Source organism: Hypomesus nipponensis, chromosome 21 (assembly GCF_054491055.1).
Source record: "Hypomesus nipponensis isolate SF chromosome 21, ASM5449105v1, whole genome shotgun sequence".
NCBI lineage: Eukaryota > Metazoa > Chordata > Actinopteri > Osmeriformes > Osmeridae > Hypomesus > Hypomesus nipponensis.
The window spans coordinates 8874599-8892200 of record NC_140381.1 but is presented as its reverse complement, the minus strand read 5'-3'; the positions used below and the strand labels follow the sequence as shown (position 1 = coordinate 8892200).

At 37.8% G+C, this 17602-nt stretch overlaps 1 protein-coding gene across 1 annotated transcript; it reads right to left on the bottom strand.

Moving 5' to 3' along the window:
- Positions 1–2402: 2402 nt before the first annotated feature.
- On the bottom strand, positions 2403–16142 carry LOC146237801 (uncharacterized). The gene is made up of 25 exons (XM_084685040.1): positions 16051–16142; positions 15493–15622; positions 14919–15086; positions 13766–13903; positions 13278–13432; positions 12332–12435; positions 11635–11827; positions 11296–11430; positions 11066–11209; positions 10612–10747; positions 9115–9265; positions 8887–9023; positions 8350–8461; positions 8054–8117; positions 7428–7631; positions 6810–6955; positions 6539–6657; positions 5869–5993; positions 5634–5731; positions 5193–5320; positions 4647–4771; positions 4129–4274; positions 3859–3961; positions 3491–3633; positions 2403–3245 (listed from the first exon to the last, which is right to left on the bottom strand). Exons 2-25 carry the CDS (start codon positions 15620–15622, stop codon positions 3137–3139), a joined length of 3213 nt encoding a protein of 1070 aa, XP_084541166.1. The 5' UTR covers positions 16051–16142; the 3' UTR covers positions 2403–3136.
- Between the last annotated feature and the right edge of the window lie 1460 nt (positions 16143–17602).

Here is a 17602-nt window from a genome sequence, read left to right as displayed (position 1 = left end):
GAGAGGAGAGAGAGAGAGAGAGAGAGAGAGAGAGAGAGAGAGAGAGAGAGAGAAAGAGAGAGAAAGAGAGGGAGGGAGAGAGAGGGAGAGAGAGAGAGAATCCTATATACATATAGGGACCCTGTAACATTTCCATTCTCCAGTATGGCCACGGATGAACACTTGACCACAATCACCACCCATACTGGAAAAGCCATATTAATATTACAATTCTCTTATGTAGAGAATTTTCAGACCATTTTTACTGACATTCCCTCCCATCCTCATAATTTAGGTTATTAATCTTTTCTTTTTTTTCGTCCTGTAATGTGTAGCTACTGTAGCAAATTGGTGGTCAATGCTGCTTGATGTGCTTTTGACTATAATCCATGTCCCCAACAAAGTTCACAGCATGTGTACATTCCTAGAAAGACCCTTAATGGCAAGAACCATGTTTTGATGAATGGAAGTCTTATTATCATAAGGGTACTGTTAATAACTGAATAAGCAGACTGGAATTTCAATGAAGAACATGGCTACTGTAAACTGTAACAGATCTTGTAAGCCACTGATACTTTAACCTATTTCTTCCCTGCCTGTCTGAATTTTTCTACTAATCTTTTCTCCCACCCCACTACCCACAATTTTCCAAGACAGACTTTTCCCAATGTCAACATTGTATTGTATTATAAAAGCAAAACAGTAATTGGACTGCATTTGGTTTTAAGTATCAAGCATATAAAAGTATGCCATGATAACCATTCTAAGGATCTATATTATTCAAGGGTCAACTTGCGTCCAAACAATGATTACAGTAGGTGCGTTCGACTTCATGCAGCACCGGCGTCGCCTGCAGCCGCGATCAGCCCGGCTGACTTGAAGCAGCCAATGGCATTCTCAGCTTCAAGACAGGCGGCTGCTGTCAGCGCCGGTGCTGCATGAAGTCGAACGCACCTCTCACGACCCCACGCGGCTCAATAAAAGACCGTATCACATAGCTGGTTGAGAGAGCATGGGGGTGTCTGTCAGACAGTCCAAGAACGTTTGTGTAATGCTAGCGAGACAGCGTGTGTGTGTGTGTTAGCTGGCAACATACTTACGCCAGATGTCAGGTACACCTAGCAGGTGAATGGGCTCACGTAAGACTGCAAACAACAGCTGAACTATTCATAGTCTGAATATTTTCCCATTAAGCTTAGGCTACTGCAGTATCACTATAGACTAAACACGCAATCACGGCAAACCACTCACACAATCCATGTCACCAACAGTCCACTGTAAGCTGATGCTAAGCAGTGCAGACTCAGTATGATTTCGAGGATCTGAGAGGAACAGATTACGAGGACTAATCCTTTACAGAGCTATCTGACGGATTCCACTCGTATCGGCTTGGAACGGGAGTTGTCGGGGGGGAAAAAGTACAAATGAAGTCCATGTCTATCGAGCACCTTTAATGGCTGTAGCCTGTTTTGTGGTGCATATGCTTTAAAATACCACAGTGGCAGATAAGAGAGCACGCCCATTGATCCTGTTGCGCCACTCACAGTAGGCTACTGTGTTCTATAGCGACATCTAAAAACGATCTATGCTTTTAGTTTTGTTTTACCATAATAGAATCTGTGTGCTTTGTGTGTTTAAACACTAGAGTGATAGATTAAAAAGGAAAAATCAATCCCCCACGCTATCCTTAATCTGCTGTGCTCATTTAAAGCATAGAAGCAAACTGCAGCTTTATAGCCTATAGTGATGATTGATTCATTCACAGGCATCTAAAAGTATTTCATTTCCTGTCCAGAGCGAAACACTTGTTATTTTTATACAGATCATCGTCACTGATGCCTTTGTCAATCTGTATCTAAAAGCTTAAAGACAAAGCCTTAAGAAAATGTTGTCTTATTATCTTTGAGAATCATGAAAAATGAAATCCTTCGGCTCAAGTCCTGGACTGGCACATTCATGAGGCGGATTCTGAGGCATGTCTTACTGGTTGCGTAATAGTTCTATGGCGAGAATTCGATATGAAATACAAGTTATGAGGAGAGGAGACCACATAAGGAAGGGGGATGCGGCTAGGACAAAAGAGGTGAGGAAACCATGAACGACTGTTAAAAGACAGCCCAATAAACCCCACTCACATCCTCCCAGACAGTTGTTCCAAGACACAATATCCATTCTCGTACGTTTCATCCACTTCCCAGAGGCTCAATGGCATTGAATCCTGGGATGAAGTTGAGGCTGAGAAGATATTAAAAAATAAGTGACTGACTCCTATCACTCAAGCAAGAATATTAAGAACAATAAGAGCTTGGATTGGCGTGTGGATTCACTCATAACCTTAAATGATTATATGGGGGCATGACAGGTGTGTCTGCATGTCTTGCATGTGTTGAATAGTTTCAGCTAAAACAATCATTCTGTAGTCATTTCATGTGAGTTAGCATTTGCATTAACCCTGGAAAGTTTATTTCTATGACCATACAGTATGTATTTAAAAAAATCATGGATGCAATCTTTTTTTAACCATAACACAGCTCTTTCACTCACTACAGCACATAAGCTATATTTGTCTACTGTACTTCAATCTCGAGTCTCACTACTAAAAAGGTCCTAATATGAATTTACACAGACATTTATGATGTGATCCTCTCAAAAACTTGAATACAAGTATGTTTGTTTATTTGGAATTTATTTCTCAAAAAGAGGAAAACATACTTCCTATCAATTTTCATTAGTTTTGAAGGTTTTAAGTTGCCACACAAAAGAAAAAAAATGAAAACTACTGCACTTTAAAATAAATGTAGCATGCCTTTTTGATGACATGACGAAAGTAAGATAACTGCATATATCTCTTAGCTTTTTAACTCGCATAACTGTTTGATTATCAAAACTGAGCTAGTCTAGGCAATTGAACACTACACTACACATTTTACAATTACTTTGATAAATGTCAACCCTCTACTTAAATTTGCCCTCTATTACAAAGCACATTCCCAAAAGTGACGTTTTACTGATTAACCAGAGCATTTACTAACAATAATATAATCATCTTATTATGAAAGGGAAAACTCAAGTTAGAAAATATTGATATATCAATAGCGTATCATTATTGCACTGATGTCACCCAAATGTATGGGTTTGCTTCATTACACCTCATCATTCACTGAATCTGCTGACTGCGGAAGTCCCGCACCATCTTGCGCATGTCTGGGTAGGGCTTCAGCTGAATTTCATGCAGGGGTTCCTTCTTGACAGGATCTGTGCTTTCTCTACAACAGAAGGCAACAATTGTAAACAACTGAGCACCCGATTATATGGAACATGTCATTTCTGTCACTCTTAAGGCAATACAATTCCTGACCTAAATCTGTAATTATATATATATATATATATATATATATATATATATATATATATATATATATATATATATATATATATATATATATATGATTGGAGTTTAAAATGCAATCAAATTCAATTAAGGAACATATTAGATCAATAAGTAACTTGCATCTTCAGATGTTTCTCAATGGCTTTGCGTTCGTAGACTATTCCATAAATGGTCATCACAGGATCGACAAACATCTTTTTGGTCAGTGGACAAATCAGGTGTGGTGGCACAAAGTCCTCTGTGACCTCTGAACCCACCAGTTTCTATCAGGGAACAAGACAACAAGCACACAAAGGTCACTGACAGGAAGAAAATAAAAAAGTGTCACTTAGGTCACTGTCCCTAAGATGGGAAAAACAAAAGGACTAAGATCTAACCACAATCCAAGAAGTAAATTGGAGTTAATAAACTATACTTGCTACATTTTGGGATGACATTTCAAGGAAAGGCTTGAATTAGTGCAATTCTACACAATTGTTGCCGTTCACCTGTTCCATGTCATTCAAAGAGTTTCCTGCTATTTCTTCTGTGTTTTTCTTGGCCTCTTGTTCATAAGTCTCTCTACTGGTCATGAACTCCTCAGCCAAGATGCTACAAAACAAAACAGTATTGTACCTAATATTACAGGATATTTTATCAAATCAAACCCAAAAATAATGAGGTTACTATTTAGATGTTACATAACCCTTTGTCAATAGAGGCGATTCATATTTGTTCTCCTACATGGTTAGTACAAAAGAAAAGTTGGTATGTTCAACCTATCCAGAGGATCTTCAGGTTCGGGCACGATGAGCAGTCCATAGACGGCATCCAGGATCTCTCTCATGGTGATATGAGCAGAGTAGTTGCGGTCAAATATATTGTGGCAGATACGGCCCACACTGTTGACGTTACAGTGGTACACCTTTTTCCAAGTCAAGTTAGTTAATCAAATTGAATACATACAATACTCAAGTATGCACACTGTATACATGTTACGCCATCAATGTCCCCAGTATCCCCCAATTCTATGCCTCCCTCAAACTCATACCCAAAAATAAAAGGCAAACATTATCTCGGAAATAATTTGAAGGGGGAGGGTTTTTTTTTTTGTTAAGGGGGAGGCAGAATGATGGTTTATATGAATATTACTCAATGCATTAACTAGGGGACACATAACCTGGACACAATATTGATTCTACATGACCCAAGTTGTGTCGAATGTAGTCATATTATTCAGTTGACGTTTCGTTTTGCTGACAACATAAAAGCTGGGTTCATTTAAGTAGCAGGATACAGGTGTGACAAATCGCATCAGTGGTGGTTTGACTGGGTAGTCATCGCCAAACTGGCAGTACAGCTCAAACACTCCGTTCTCGTATGACGTGTCAGGGGGGCCTTGCAGGAGGATCTTCCAGAAAGCTGTGAAGATAAACAAATTAGAAGCTGCGTTTACGGTTTCATGCAAGATCTCTACCGTGCCATTGTAGTTCAGTTTGCTGTCATGTTCTTTCATTAGACAGATAGTACATTGAACCAAGCCATGAGTGGGTTTGTGGTGTTGAGTGGGCAGGGTATTTGAACGCTATTGTCCATTGACAGTTAGCATATTACTGGCTATTAGGTATCCAGCAACTCAGGAAAAACTTCTGGTAAAATATTAACATTTTACATATTTCCTTATGTAGATTGGAGTCATAAATGAATGGGATTTAGATGATGATCAATCACTATACTGTATTAGGTTACATATGTGCAGGAACAGTAATAGAAAAACAAATTGACACTTCTATTCTGACCAGTACAGCATTGTTGATGTTGTGTTTATTAAGAGTTAACGTACTTATGTCTGACTCTGTGGGATAGATGGTGCAGAAAGGGTGTGGATCACAGTGCAGGCTTCTCAGCTCTGCCAAAATCCGCCGGTCCTTCTCCAGATAGCATTTGGTTTTCGAATTCTTTTTCAGTGTGCTGCATTCAAAATATTTAAGGTGTTTGTTTTGGATATAAAACAATAGTTTGAAAAAAATGACATACTGCATATGCTTGGAAGAATATATGGAAATATCTTTCAGCTCTTCTGGCATACCAGTACTGTATTCTGCATCGTCATTTTGATGGTTTTAAAACATGTTCAGGGAAATCAGGAGGGGACAGGGACTAATCCTTGTAAAAGTGAATTTGGAATTATAATGGCTTAAATATATAGTCATAATCAAAGCCATACCTAGAATTATTGTTTAACATTTTCAGGATATGATTCAAATGATGGGAAATAACTTACTTCTTTGCCACAGTCACTTTATTGCCTAGTTCCAATGGCAGAACATTTTCAGGTGATTCATCATAGCTTTTACCGGCAACAAGATCTTTTATCGCCCTCTGTAAAAAATAAAAGTTTAGCCTGGTCAGAGTATAATCCACTAAGTTAATATACAGTATGTGATACAGTGTTACGTGTTTTAATATATCGACATAAAACATGGAAGAAGTTTCCCTGTGGAACTGGTGTGACATACCACGCTCGTAAGGACAGAGGGGTCCGTTTCTTCTTTTGGCTTCCTCAATTCCATGGACAGAACCGTTTCCATTTCAAAGAGCTTCAGACCGTCTTTGCATGTCACTGGCTTGAAACAATAACCACCTACAATATCATAAGAGTCATTAGTCAGTTTAGATGGTTGTCTTGATCATTTCATCAAAAGAGGAGGCTATAAATTCCAATGGACTGCTTGAAAAAGAAAGATCCAAATAGTGGTCAGAAGCTAACAAATGGCAAGTCGTTTCTAACAAAAATGTAACTATGCCTTTGTTAAGTCTGAACAATTTATATTAACTAAATGTAATCTTCCTACTAATTTGGGAATGATGATCTGCCTTCAGGGTGTGTGATTGTGTTTCCTATGACTTATTGTTAGTATGTGCAGCACCATCACAGCCGGTTTGGGTTGCAGTGCACCAAGTTAATGTTCAGTTCTGTCTTGCACAAGGTGCATAGAAAAGGCTGTAAAATTACATCATATCTTCCTTTATTAAAGTGCTATTACTGACTTATTTAATTTCTACAATTACAACCTTTTTTTAAACATCCTCGTTTGTGTATGCTGTGATTTCATTTAAGACGGTTGTTCCTTTTCTTAATATGTAATTGTTGTGATAAAAGTCGTAGTCAAAACGGCCTCCTTCTACCTGTTGCATAGCTGATTCCATGTAGCACATCGTTCACCACATCTCCCACCAGAACAGCATCCACAACAATGCCAGAGCTCATCAAATTGGTAACAAGACCACGTGGGTGGGTATCTGAACTGTAATATGATTAAATGGTTAAGATAATTATTACAATAAACAAGATATTTGTGTGGAAAAAAATAGAATTTCTGCAGGTAAAAGGCGAACTTGTGTCACGTTTGAACATGACTAACTGGAACTTTCCAACTAATTTGAAATGATGTTTTACCCCACATCATTCCCGTCTGTGAGACATATGATGCGAAGTTCACAATCAGGGAATTGCTTCTTGACTTTATCTAGCTCAGTTATGCCATTCTGTAAGGCGTCATAGAGCAGAGTAAATCCTTCTGCCTCGACACTGCTTACATATTCCTGTGTAAAAAAAAAAAAAAAAAAATATATATGTTAAAAAATTTATGAAACATTAATATTCAAAAAACATGAGAATTTACAGTGTTAAGTGTAATACTGTACAATTTTGAATTTCAAAAAGCTGGTAAGTTATCCATTCTATTGTGGATAGAACAGTTCAATCATTAAAAATAATTATATCAAAATGATCACATTACTGCTGTAAATTTAAAACTACTGCAGCACAATCCTACATCTACAGGAGACAGATCTATCCTCAGTCTAATTTAGACCTACCAAGGGTGAGGGCCCAATCAATATGGCTAAAACAGAGGGTAAATGGCTGACACTTGGGGGCATTTACCAAATTGTCATGCCCCCATAGGTGTATTTGCTTAGCTTTGGCATAGCTTGTGCTTGTTGAGTATGTGGAACAGCACACACATGCAGAAGAGTTTTACTGTGAGAATATTGTAACAATTTAAGTATTTACCATAAAGGTCTCAAGAGTCTCTGTAAAAGCATGGACCATTTGAACAAGTGAGCCAAATGTCATCAGGCCAATGACATGATGCAAATTATAAGCCATGGTTCTGGTTGCAAAGGCATGGAAGAGCTCTTTGACAGCATCGATTCTCTTCATTGTCACTCCTTCATAGCATTGCTCCGTCATTGAGGTACTTGTATCTATTAGTACCTGGTAGGGGGAGGGAGTACTGTTCAGTTATAATTTACTGTTGTAACTAAACAAAATAACAAGTATTGATACGATCATAGCAACACGTTATATTAAGTTATACATCATTAAAGGCAGGGTCAGTAATGTTGTTGTGATGCAATGTGTCATATTTGCTGAAATAAACCAATAAATCTAAAAGGTTTGACAGTAACATTTTATAAATCTGCTATCTGTGGCTAAAATAAACACAGCAAGTTTGTCAGTGCCTCACTATGCCTGGAAATAAACCTCAATGGGCATTGTTGAGGGAAAAGCGTAGGTTAGCTTTATACCAATCATTACATAGTCATTCTGCTGCAATCTTTGAATCCGTTTATAGTTCTATCAGATCTATCAAGACTAGTGAAATGATTGCAAGAAAATATATAGTTGTACATTACCAGAATAGCTTCCTTGGGGGTCCTGCTAGTTATGAACGTCTGATCACTTCTTGTGTCTCTTATTCTACAAAAAAGTACAGGATTAGAAGTATTGGCTCAGTATTGACAGTATATTTGTCAAGGCAATGTACAAATACTTGTGACTACCTGAAAATCAGTATCTGGGGAATTTAACATCCACCCCACATCACAGTTGTAACATAGCAATAGCTACACTCACGGGTATAAAACAGAAATACAAACAGAAGTACAAAGTATAACAACAATAGATATATGTCCAAGTTATGGACACTTACTCATTTGCCAAAAGGTTCAGATCCACAGTTTGGATTTTGCCAGCCATGCAATTAAAGATGTTTGCATTCTGGGGTGTTGATTTGTCATTACTGACATAAACACCAAGGGTAGCTGTGAGGGAAAAGCATTCATTGCATTACTTGAAAATCAAATATTTGAAGCTGAATCATTTTCCTACAGATCAGTATGAGCAATGTCTTATTGTCAAAAAGCAGCAAGACTGATGTAAATATTAAATTAAAATCAAATATGACATCAAATGTTCCAAGGAAATTCTTTGAAAATTCTACTGAGTAACTAGTAACTAAGTAATAACTAAAAACTGCTTAATCTCAGGCCTCTGGTCAAGCAAGAACTATATAGTACATACACTTGTGTACTACGCACTTTCATGATGAAATTGATGAATAAACTGTCATTTAGCATCATGCATCACTTCTGACAGTAAGCTTACCCAACTGAGTACTTGCTATTTAGCAGTTGCAGAAATAATGTCCCACTAAATCCCCTCTATAACCCACTGAGATTGTCAGTACCTTCATTCAGGAGCACAAGCATTGGGCCTTGCAATCCTATTTCCTTCAGCTTCAAGGGCGGCGTAATTGTCAGGTAAGAGTACTTTTTTACATTTTCTGTCATGTTGCCAAAAGTCTCCACATCACTTATCTGAAAGCTTTAATTATATTGTGTGAGCCATATTTAATTTTTTTCCTCCATAAAACAGCTCAGTATTGATAATGCAAAATACTTCCATTAAACCGTACCCATGACTAGTCGTCTGTTCAAAGAAGATCCAGACAGGGAAGGATTTTATAGAGGGAGGTAAACTGAGCAGTAATTTCTCGACATCAGTTGCTCTCTTCATGGATGTTTCTTCCAGGTTTTTATCAGTGCAGTTAGGAATTTTTTCCCCATCTTAAATGACAACAAAGAATCAAATTAATAAATAATAGAGTGCTGCTTATACAGGAAAAACTAAAAGTAAATAAAAGGGTAATAATTTAAGTTTGAATCTTGGCCTAAAACAGCCTTATCCTTGATCTCCATAATATGGCTCAATAGCTCAAAAACTCCTTGGCCTGATTTTTTTTTAAATTTGGCCCAATGATAGAACAGGTCACTCACTACTCCCTGACCACTAGTGGCCCACATACGCCCATAGGTGGCGCTATAAGCCATGCCCAAAGTGATATCCCCTGCACCCCATTTCTCCAAAATGCCTGACAATTGGTTTACATGACTTATTTCTCATGGGGATCAAAAAAGCCTCAAGGACCCATAAGGTCCGCCATGATAGATTTAGCTTTACAGTGAAGATTTGGGTAAACCTAAAAAACTGTTCTTCTCTTGACCCGTAAATCCAATTGCTTTCAAACTTGGTAAACATGTGTAAAGTACATGTCTGTTTATAATCTGGGAAGTCATCAGAAATGCAGTGCAAAATAGCTGAAAGGGGTGTATTTATGTAAATGTACACATAGCCTCAATATCTTTGTGTCAATACATCAAATATAATTTTGACTGCTGATTTTACAAACCTAACAGACTTCAAGAGGACATTACTCTGAAGTACCGTGCACCATTTCACCTTGATTAGTTAAAAGATGACTGAATTACAGCTGTTTAATTAAACTTTGGCCAAATCTAACAATGCTTGCCACAGGAGAAACGTCTTCCTTTCTTTTATACAGTAACTGACCATAATATTTTCCAACACTGAGAATAGGGAAATGGGCTGAGATAGGTTATAGGTTCAAATCCAGCCACAGCAGGTGTCATGATACTGATTATCTATTTAGATTATTTTTCAAACCTCATATCCTTCCAGATTACATCATTCTGAAGTAACATGTACAATTTCACCTTGATATGTCAAAAGATGACTGCTTAAACGTTGTCTAAATCTGACCGAAGCTAATACTCTGCCTTTTCTATTCATAAAACTCAACAGTTGATGTGTAGCAGAGAGGATAGAGGCTGACATGCAACCACATGCTCAAGTTTGAATCTCCAGTCAGCCTGTTGTTGTTTGCCAAGCATAAATTAATTGTGTTATTTTGTTGTCCAACTCTTGACCTTCTACAATGTACATTTTCATAATAATTTGCCATTTTGAGGGAGGAACCCGCATTGCTGCTTGCAGCTATATTATCTATTACTTTTACAAATATAAAAATGTGACTAATTGTACCATTCCCTTCTTGATACCTTTTTGTGAACTCATACATATTCATTTGTGATTAGATAATACTATAGCATACCTTTGATTTTCTGCAGAACATATGCTCTTTCAAGAACATCTGGTATACCTGGGACACGAACTGGGTCAGAAAAGCGCTGACCTTGTTGAGAAGTCAGATCCATTGGTGCATAGGTTTCATGCTCCGAGCTACATGTCTGATAACACAGGGAAAGCATATGAGAATTATCATATAGACATGATGCCCAATGAAATACATCGCAGAGACGTGTTTCATGAAATGTTTTAGTTTTGATTAAAATTGGTAAAAATCAAAAAACGATATCAATCAATTATTGTAGCCGCTACACACACCGCTTGTTCCCTCTACTAATAGTTGAGATTTTTTTACTTTACATTCTAAACACAAATACTAGAACTTTAATATTTCACCATCTTGTTACTTCTGTAATACCATTGAAATGAATGGACATTTAATGTGCTACAGTGCTAAAAGAAACATTTGATACACACACCTCTGCTCCCGATAGCAGAGTGGCCCAACACACGTTTGCGCTTTCAAAGACCTCAAAGTCTTCAACGACGTGTCCATCTCTTTGTTTCTCAGGCTTTGGCAATAGTTCTCTGAAGAGATTGTACAATCCTTCTACAATCGCAATCTAAAAAAATATTTACATAAATACTGTTTCAAATATTTATTTAAATGTATTTTCTGAAAGAATCATTATGAATGTCTAACTCTTACCTTTTGAGCACTGGTTCCAATCTCGTTTCTACACAGAAACTGAAACAAACTTTGGGCCAAAGGGTTGCATCCGCTAAGTTTTCTAATGTATGCAATCACTTTCCTAAAATATTCTCCAGAGTTTTGTTTCTTTTTCTGCAAAAAAGATAAGTAAAACAAGTTAATTCCAATTCCATTGTTTGGCTTACAATTTCTTGAGTTTTTGTTCTTTATTCATATTCAGTGTTTTTAACCTCACTGTGTAAGTGAGATTTAAGTCAAGAAGACAACATAGTTCAATAACAATTAATATTCATGAACATTTCAAGTAAATAATTGAGGAAATAATGTATATCTTACAATGGCATAGAGAGTAGAGAAAAACACACTCAGCCCTTTTGGAGTTTGTTGTACTGAGGGTGTGATGTCATTTGTGCAAAACGACATGGAGTTTTGACTTTCTTCAGGAAATGAGGTCAACGAAAAATGCACTGTTGACTCCACAGTGACTCCACAGTTCTGCAAGGTGTCTCCAACACTGCCAGATTCACCTCTGCAAAACATGGAGTGCACGAGTGAGTAAAGTTGGGGTTTGTTAAAGTAAGTTGTACTGTGTATTAGAAAATAATAATGTAATATTAAAATATATCTAAAGAGTCCTAAAAGCTCTAAAGTGATTGGTACAGTCATTTGACTGAACAGTCTTGCTTTTTAATACATATTCCCATAAGTGAGGCATTTGACCAAGGGCCTAGATTTGATTTGAACATTCATAATATTCAAACATCGTTGTCATTTGAATATTGGGGGGGGGGTGCATTCACTTGGTCAGTATAGAATTGTTCAGCTATTTTTAAAATGATCTCTTAAATGCACTCTTACACTTAAATACTTTTACCTTAATCTAAAATATAAATGCCAAAAACATTGATAATCCATTATTACCTTCTGGAATTCATTAAAACTAATGTTTACACCATTTGCATCCTGGTCAAGTACAAGTTGCTATGTTGGGTATAATATTTGTTGATATACAGAACATTTAATATACAATTACCTGTAATGGAGAACATGTGCTGGGATTCCGGTCTCACTGGCAAGCTTCAGTCTCAAGTCCTTGATTGTATCACATTTCAAGTCCACCATCACCTCAAAATCTCCCTGTTAAAGAATGCAAAAAGGGGCATCCAAATCAGGATCACAAGTGGAAAAGGGGGCTCATTCATGTAAGTTCCATAATCATCTTAACAGTACTGGACCAAAATCAATTGCCAAGGAATAACAATCACTATTGTTGGGTCATTTAGGCAATGCACCAGCCTAACACTTCTACTCATACATTTACAGAAAGGTCACCCACTGAGAAACCATTACAGTCATCAAATTGCAGAGCTCAATTATATTCTATAACATTTGTATGATTTTTCCAATTAGATTTTACCTTTGCTCAAGTTTACTTTTCATTAACGTCATAATGACAATGTGATCTTGAACAATAAATGTAGCTCATGGCAGCATTTAACTTCCTTTACAGTGCCTCTCGACCTATATCTTGACAGTTAATGGCAAGTTAATGGTTGTTCTGGGTTTATCAACAGTAAAAATAGGTAGCCTAACAATTATCATAGACAAAAGCATTTTCTATCTACGTACACCACAAAACATTTTTGGGTAACAATTACAAACAAATTAAATGACAGCAAACTAAGAGTTTGATAGCGTCTATGGAGCTCTTCTTAAATTGGCCATTGGGGAAAATCCTATCCAATAAACCTGGGAACTTTGTCTTATAAAGCGAGACAATAAAATGCTGTGTACAAGGTTGACCTAAAGTACTTGACTAATAATTAACTGCTTGGTAAGCTAATTCAGGTAAGTTACTACTGGGGTTTGAGTGAAAAGCTAGCGGGCTGGCTGTGCTGGAACAAAATAGCACGGCCTTGATTACACAAGGTGGAACTGATGTCAGTATTTTCATAATCATGTGAAACTATGACGCTCACCTTGAGCATGATATGGCAGCGAAGGGTATCTTCTCCAAATCGTCCATCAACCATTTCATGCTTTGGCATTTTGGGGGCTTGTTTCAAGTTCTCCTTGGGTGTAAATATTGCATATAGCACGGACCCATTTTCAATGTGCCTTTCTGTCAATGACCCTGAAAGTGTTCAACAAATAGAATATCAACACTAGCATATGAACACTAGACTGTGCATATCATTGCACAAAGGATAGTGTTTGACATTGAGGATGATGGGGGGGGTCAGATGGCTGAGCAGTTAGGGAGTCGGGCTATTAATCAGAAGGTTGTTGGTTGGATTCCCGGCCGTGCCAAATGACGTTGTGTCCTTGGGCAAGGCACTTCACCCTCCTTGCCTTGGGGAGAATGTCCCTGTACTTACTGTAAGTCGCTCCGGATAAGAGCGTCTGCTAAATGACTAAATGTAATGTAATGATGATGACAGTGTTATGCAGCGTTAGACGTACTTACACGTATTGAAGAAAGGATCGTCTGTTAAAGGCATTCCATCGACTGTGTAGAGGCACACACCTTTAGTGTTCCCCACGCACTCCTGGTAACAAATCCTCAGCATCAGGTCCTCTAGTGTGTTTTGGGCCGGGTCCATGTCTGCACTCAAAATCAATTAAGGCTTATGATCAGCATCTCCAGATGTGGCCAAATATAATGACACCTTTACAATTTGTATTTCAAAACCATCTAATCCTACTGGTCAGAACAGTGCATACACATGTTTAACACTTATCTGGTTGTCATAGCATTACCGTTATGTTGTTGTATTTACAGAATATGATCAATTCATAAATGGGTTAGAATTCATTTTTGTAAACAACCAAGATGAGGTTTTGTTGCTCTGATTGGCTGTATCCATCCAATTGTACCCAGAAGTATTTTGGTCTGCGCTCTTTGATAACAGCCCTTGGAAATCGAAAATGAACTGACAGGTTGCCAGGTCTGGCAATGCCAGGCTAAAGGGATCTGGGTCGGCCAGTGAAGTTCTTCAACACCTATCTACACACAGCATTTCTATATGGACCTTGATTTAAGGATTGGGATATTATCATTATCGGGGCTAATCGCCCTACATCAATATACATCAATATCCATCAATATCCACGCCAATATCCACTAATGTCCTTGCGGCTTAATGATAGAAAAGCCTGTTTTAATGTCTTTCGGAAAGGCATTTTGTTTTATTTCACTCTAAATTTAGGAAAACTTAAGTGGAGACATTAATATGAATTCAGATTTCATTCATTACAAATAAAAAATAATGTGTCATATTATATATAGTACATTTATTATAATTTAATATTATTAATGTTAAATTAACAGGACAAGTGGATATCCTGTCATATGGCTTTCTACCCCTGTTCCTGTATATCTACCCTTCTGTTTACAACCAAACATACTGCACTACAGTATCTCTCCACCGTCAAGGTTGCTCAGTTCCGCCCTGTAGTGTAGATAGATTTCACTTTCTTAATCAGGCAGTTGCAGTTCTCTTGAAAAGGATTTCATAGTTGGTGATTGCTGTATGTTGTTGATGCCAAAAGATGCCCCCTTACTATGTTTCCGATATGTTTCTGGCGCTTGAACTTCCATAAGCATTCATTGTTCTTACCTCTGATGTATTTTGGCTCAGGACAATGGGGGTATGTGTACGTGAGGTGGTAGGCCTCCATTGATTTCTGAACAGGTGTGCCTAGTTTGGGATTGTTCTGTGGGCAACGAAGTCTTCTAACATACTCTTGCAATGATGCAAAGCGATTCTTCTCAATGTGACTAAACCCTGTTTGGAAAAAAAGCATGCTGATTGAATACAGAGCAAACCAATGTAAAAATAGGACTGTGACGTGTCCAATCTACTGTACTTTCTACCATCCCTTCATTCCAACTTTGACAGTTTCCACAATAGTTGTGGAAAAAATGTCTGTTTCCTCTACATGTGTAAAGTGTTTGTTATTACTGTTGTGGTCTTATCAAGGCCCTGGTGGCAGAGAGAAGAGTAACAATTAAAGACTGACTGGGCTATGTAGCAAAACTCAGGTGTTTGGCATAATATGTGGATTTAATGTATTTGCCACATTATATCAATTTACACCGTTAAAGAACAGCAACAAATCATCAAACTGACTTATTAAATAACAAGCTGCAAAATTGTAAAAAAAAAAACAAAAAAAACATGTGACACTTACCCATGGTGTTTAAGTCTTCACCATGTACACTGTCAATGAAATCTCTCTCATCCTTGACACCAAAATTGAGGAACTTATTATAGTACGACTCCAGTCGGTGTGTCTCAAGAACACAGTAGATCTTATCCATCTAAAACAAAAAGCCCAAAATCTTACGTATTACATTTAGCAGACGCATTTATCCCAAATGCCCTTAAGGGGTTAAGTGAAATTAACTACCACTGGCACTACGCCACATGCCTGCCCATTTACAGGATTAACTGTATGATGGATTGTGAAAATACATTGAAGGGTCTCAATTAAATGTGTAGGAATTTTGGAGGTATAAAGCATGTAGCGACTACGCTACTAACGTTTGTAAAGTGGCTACCACATCGTGGCTACGCTTAAACTTTTACTTAAGCTCTATGTGTGATGGTTCGGCTACAATCAATTGCCCTTCTGTTTACAACGCATTACCCGTTCTTTTTTGAATAACTCTGCTTTGAATGCACCCCTACTGTAGCCTAGCTTACGTTCAGGCTATAAACATCGATTGTTTTGTTACAAAACTGTTACCTTGATTGATGTTGATCTTGTGTTTGTCGTAGGCTATCCTGGCTAAAAAGTTTCTTACTCAAGGTGTGGCAGACGGAAACTGAAACTGATTGTCATATCACGTGACGAAATCGGCAGGCTAAATAGAAAAAATCTAAATTAAAGTCGTAGGTTATATTGTTAACATGATCTATACAACTTAAATGTATCAGAGCACCTTTCAGAAACTCAAGGACGCATTAGTCTAAAGGCAACATCGCTGAACATGTATTTTTCTTATGCTGCAGATTGTTGTGCAATTAAGCCCATGGGTCTGTCATTGTTTCCTCTTTTTTCATCCAAATAGGTTATTTGTAAGCAGATTGGTTGTCATTTTAAAGGGTCCTAAACTAAGCACGTATTCCTTATGAGTTAGCCCCATGTCTTCTGACTATACCCATCTATAGATGGGTCTGTTTTCCAAACAGGGTTTAGTCACATTGAGAAGAATTGATTTGCATCATTGCAAGAGTATGTTAGAAGACTTCGTTCCCCACAGAACAATCCCAAACTAGCCACACCTTGTGTGTCCAGGCAGGACTGATAGTTAGGAGCTCCAGGTCCATTAATGCCCGTCTGAGTGATTAACCCTCCTGTTGTGTTCTTCATATGTTAATTAGTAATGTGTTCCCAATCAAAGACCACCAAATTATAGCTGATTATATATTCTTGTGAACATTACAATAACTTGTATTCGTTTTTTTAATGACCTGTAGGGCACATTGAGCTGAGCTCATACAACTTGTGTTGTATTTAATGTAGCCTATGGATGAGGTTATTTTGACTGCGAGAAATACTTAGATGACATTATCCATGCATGAACATGCATGTGGGGTCTGGGAGAGGACGTGTGTCTATCTGATGAATGAGAATGTGCCTGGAATAATATAGGCTATAGTCTCTCACACATTCATTTCTAATAACACCCAGGTGTAGGCCTATGTATGCAATAAATGTAATGTAAATGTAGGCTATTTTGTGTGTTCAGATGTTCTGTGTGAACATAGTAGCCTAATGGAAGTTAATGATCTTATCTTATCAAATAAACTAAACTTTTCAGAGAAAAAAATGCATGATCACATTTCTTGCCCCTTATTTCCAACCGGAAATAACTCTAACGTGGTCCTTTTGATTGTATAGGCTATAGCTTTGCGATCACATTCATTAATTCATCATATTCAATGTGAGCATGGTCTGTCTGTAACTTAAAAAGGTTGTGATCACCAGCTTCTAACCACAATAGGGCACAGAGAAAGAGAGAGGAAGAGAGCGAGAGAGAGAGAGAGAGAGAGAGAGAGAGAGAGAGAGAGAGAGAGAGAGAGAGAGAGAGAAAGAGACAGACAGACAGACAGAGACAGACAGACAGACAGACAGAGAGAGACAGAGAGACAGAGAGAGGGGGGTGACAGTGAGACTGAAGCGAGCATCACCAAATCCATGTCATTGCGCGAACAAGCACGAAATCCGTTGACAGTCTTTGAGGACCCTTCGTCCGAGAACAAATGGCAGATTCAGGCACAATAGTAAAGCCGAT

Excerpts from the sequence above, each read along its gene's own strand:
- LOC146237801 (XM_084685040.1), bottom strand. The coding sequence starts at position 15,622 with ATGGATAAGATCTACTGTGTTCTTGAGACACACCGACTGGAGTCGTAC. Across the intron at positions 8,118-8,349 it reads CTGAACCTTTTGGCAAATGA|AATAAGAGACACAAGAAGTG; the intron begins GTAAGTGTCCAT and ends ACTTTTTTGTAG. Across the intron at positions 5,321-5,633 it reads AAAGTGACTGTGGCAAAGAA|CACACTGAAAAAGAATTCGA; the intron begins GTAAGTTATTTC and ends TTTTGAATGCAG.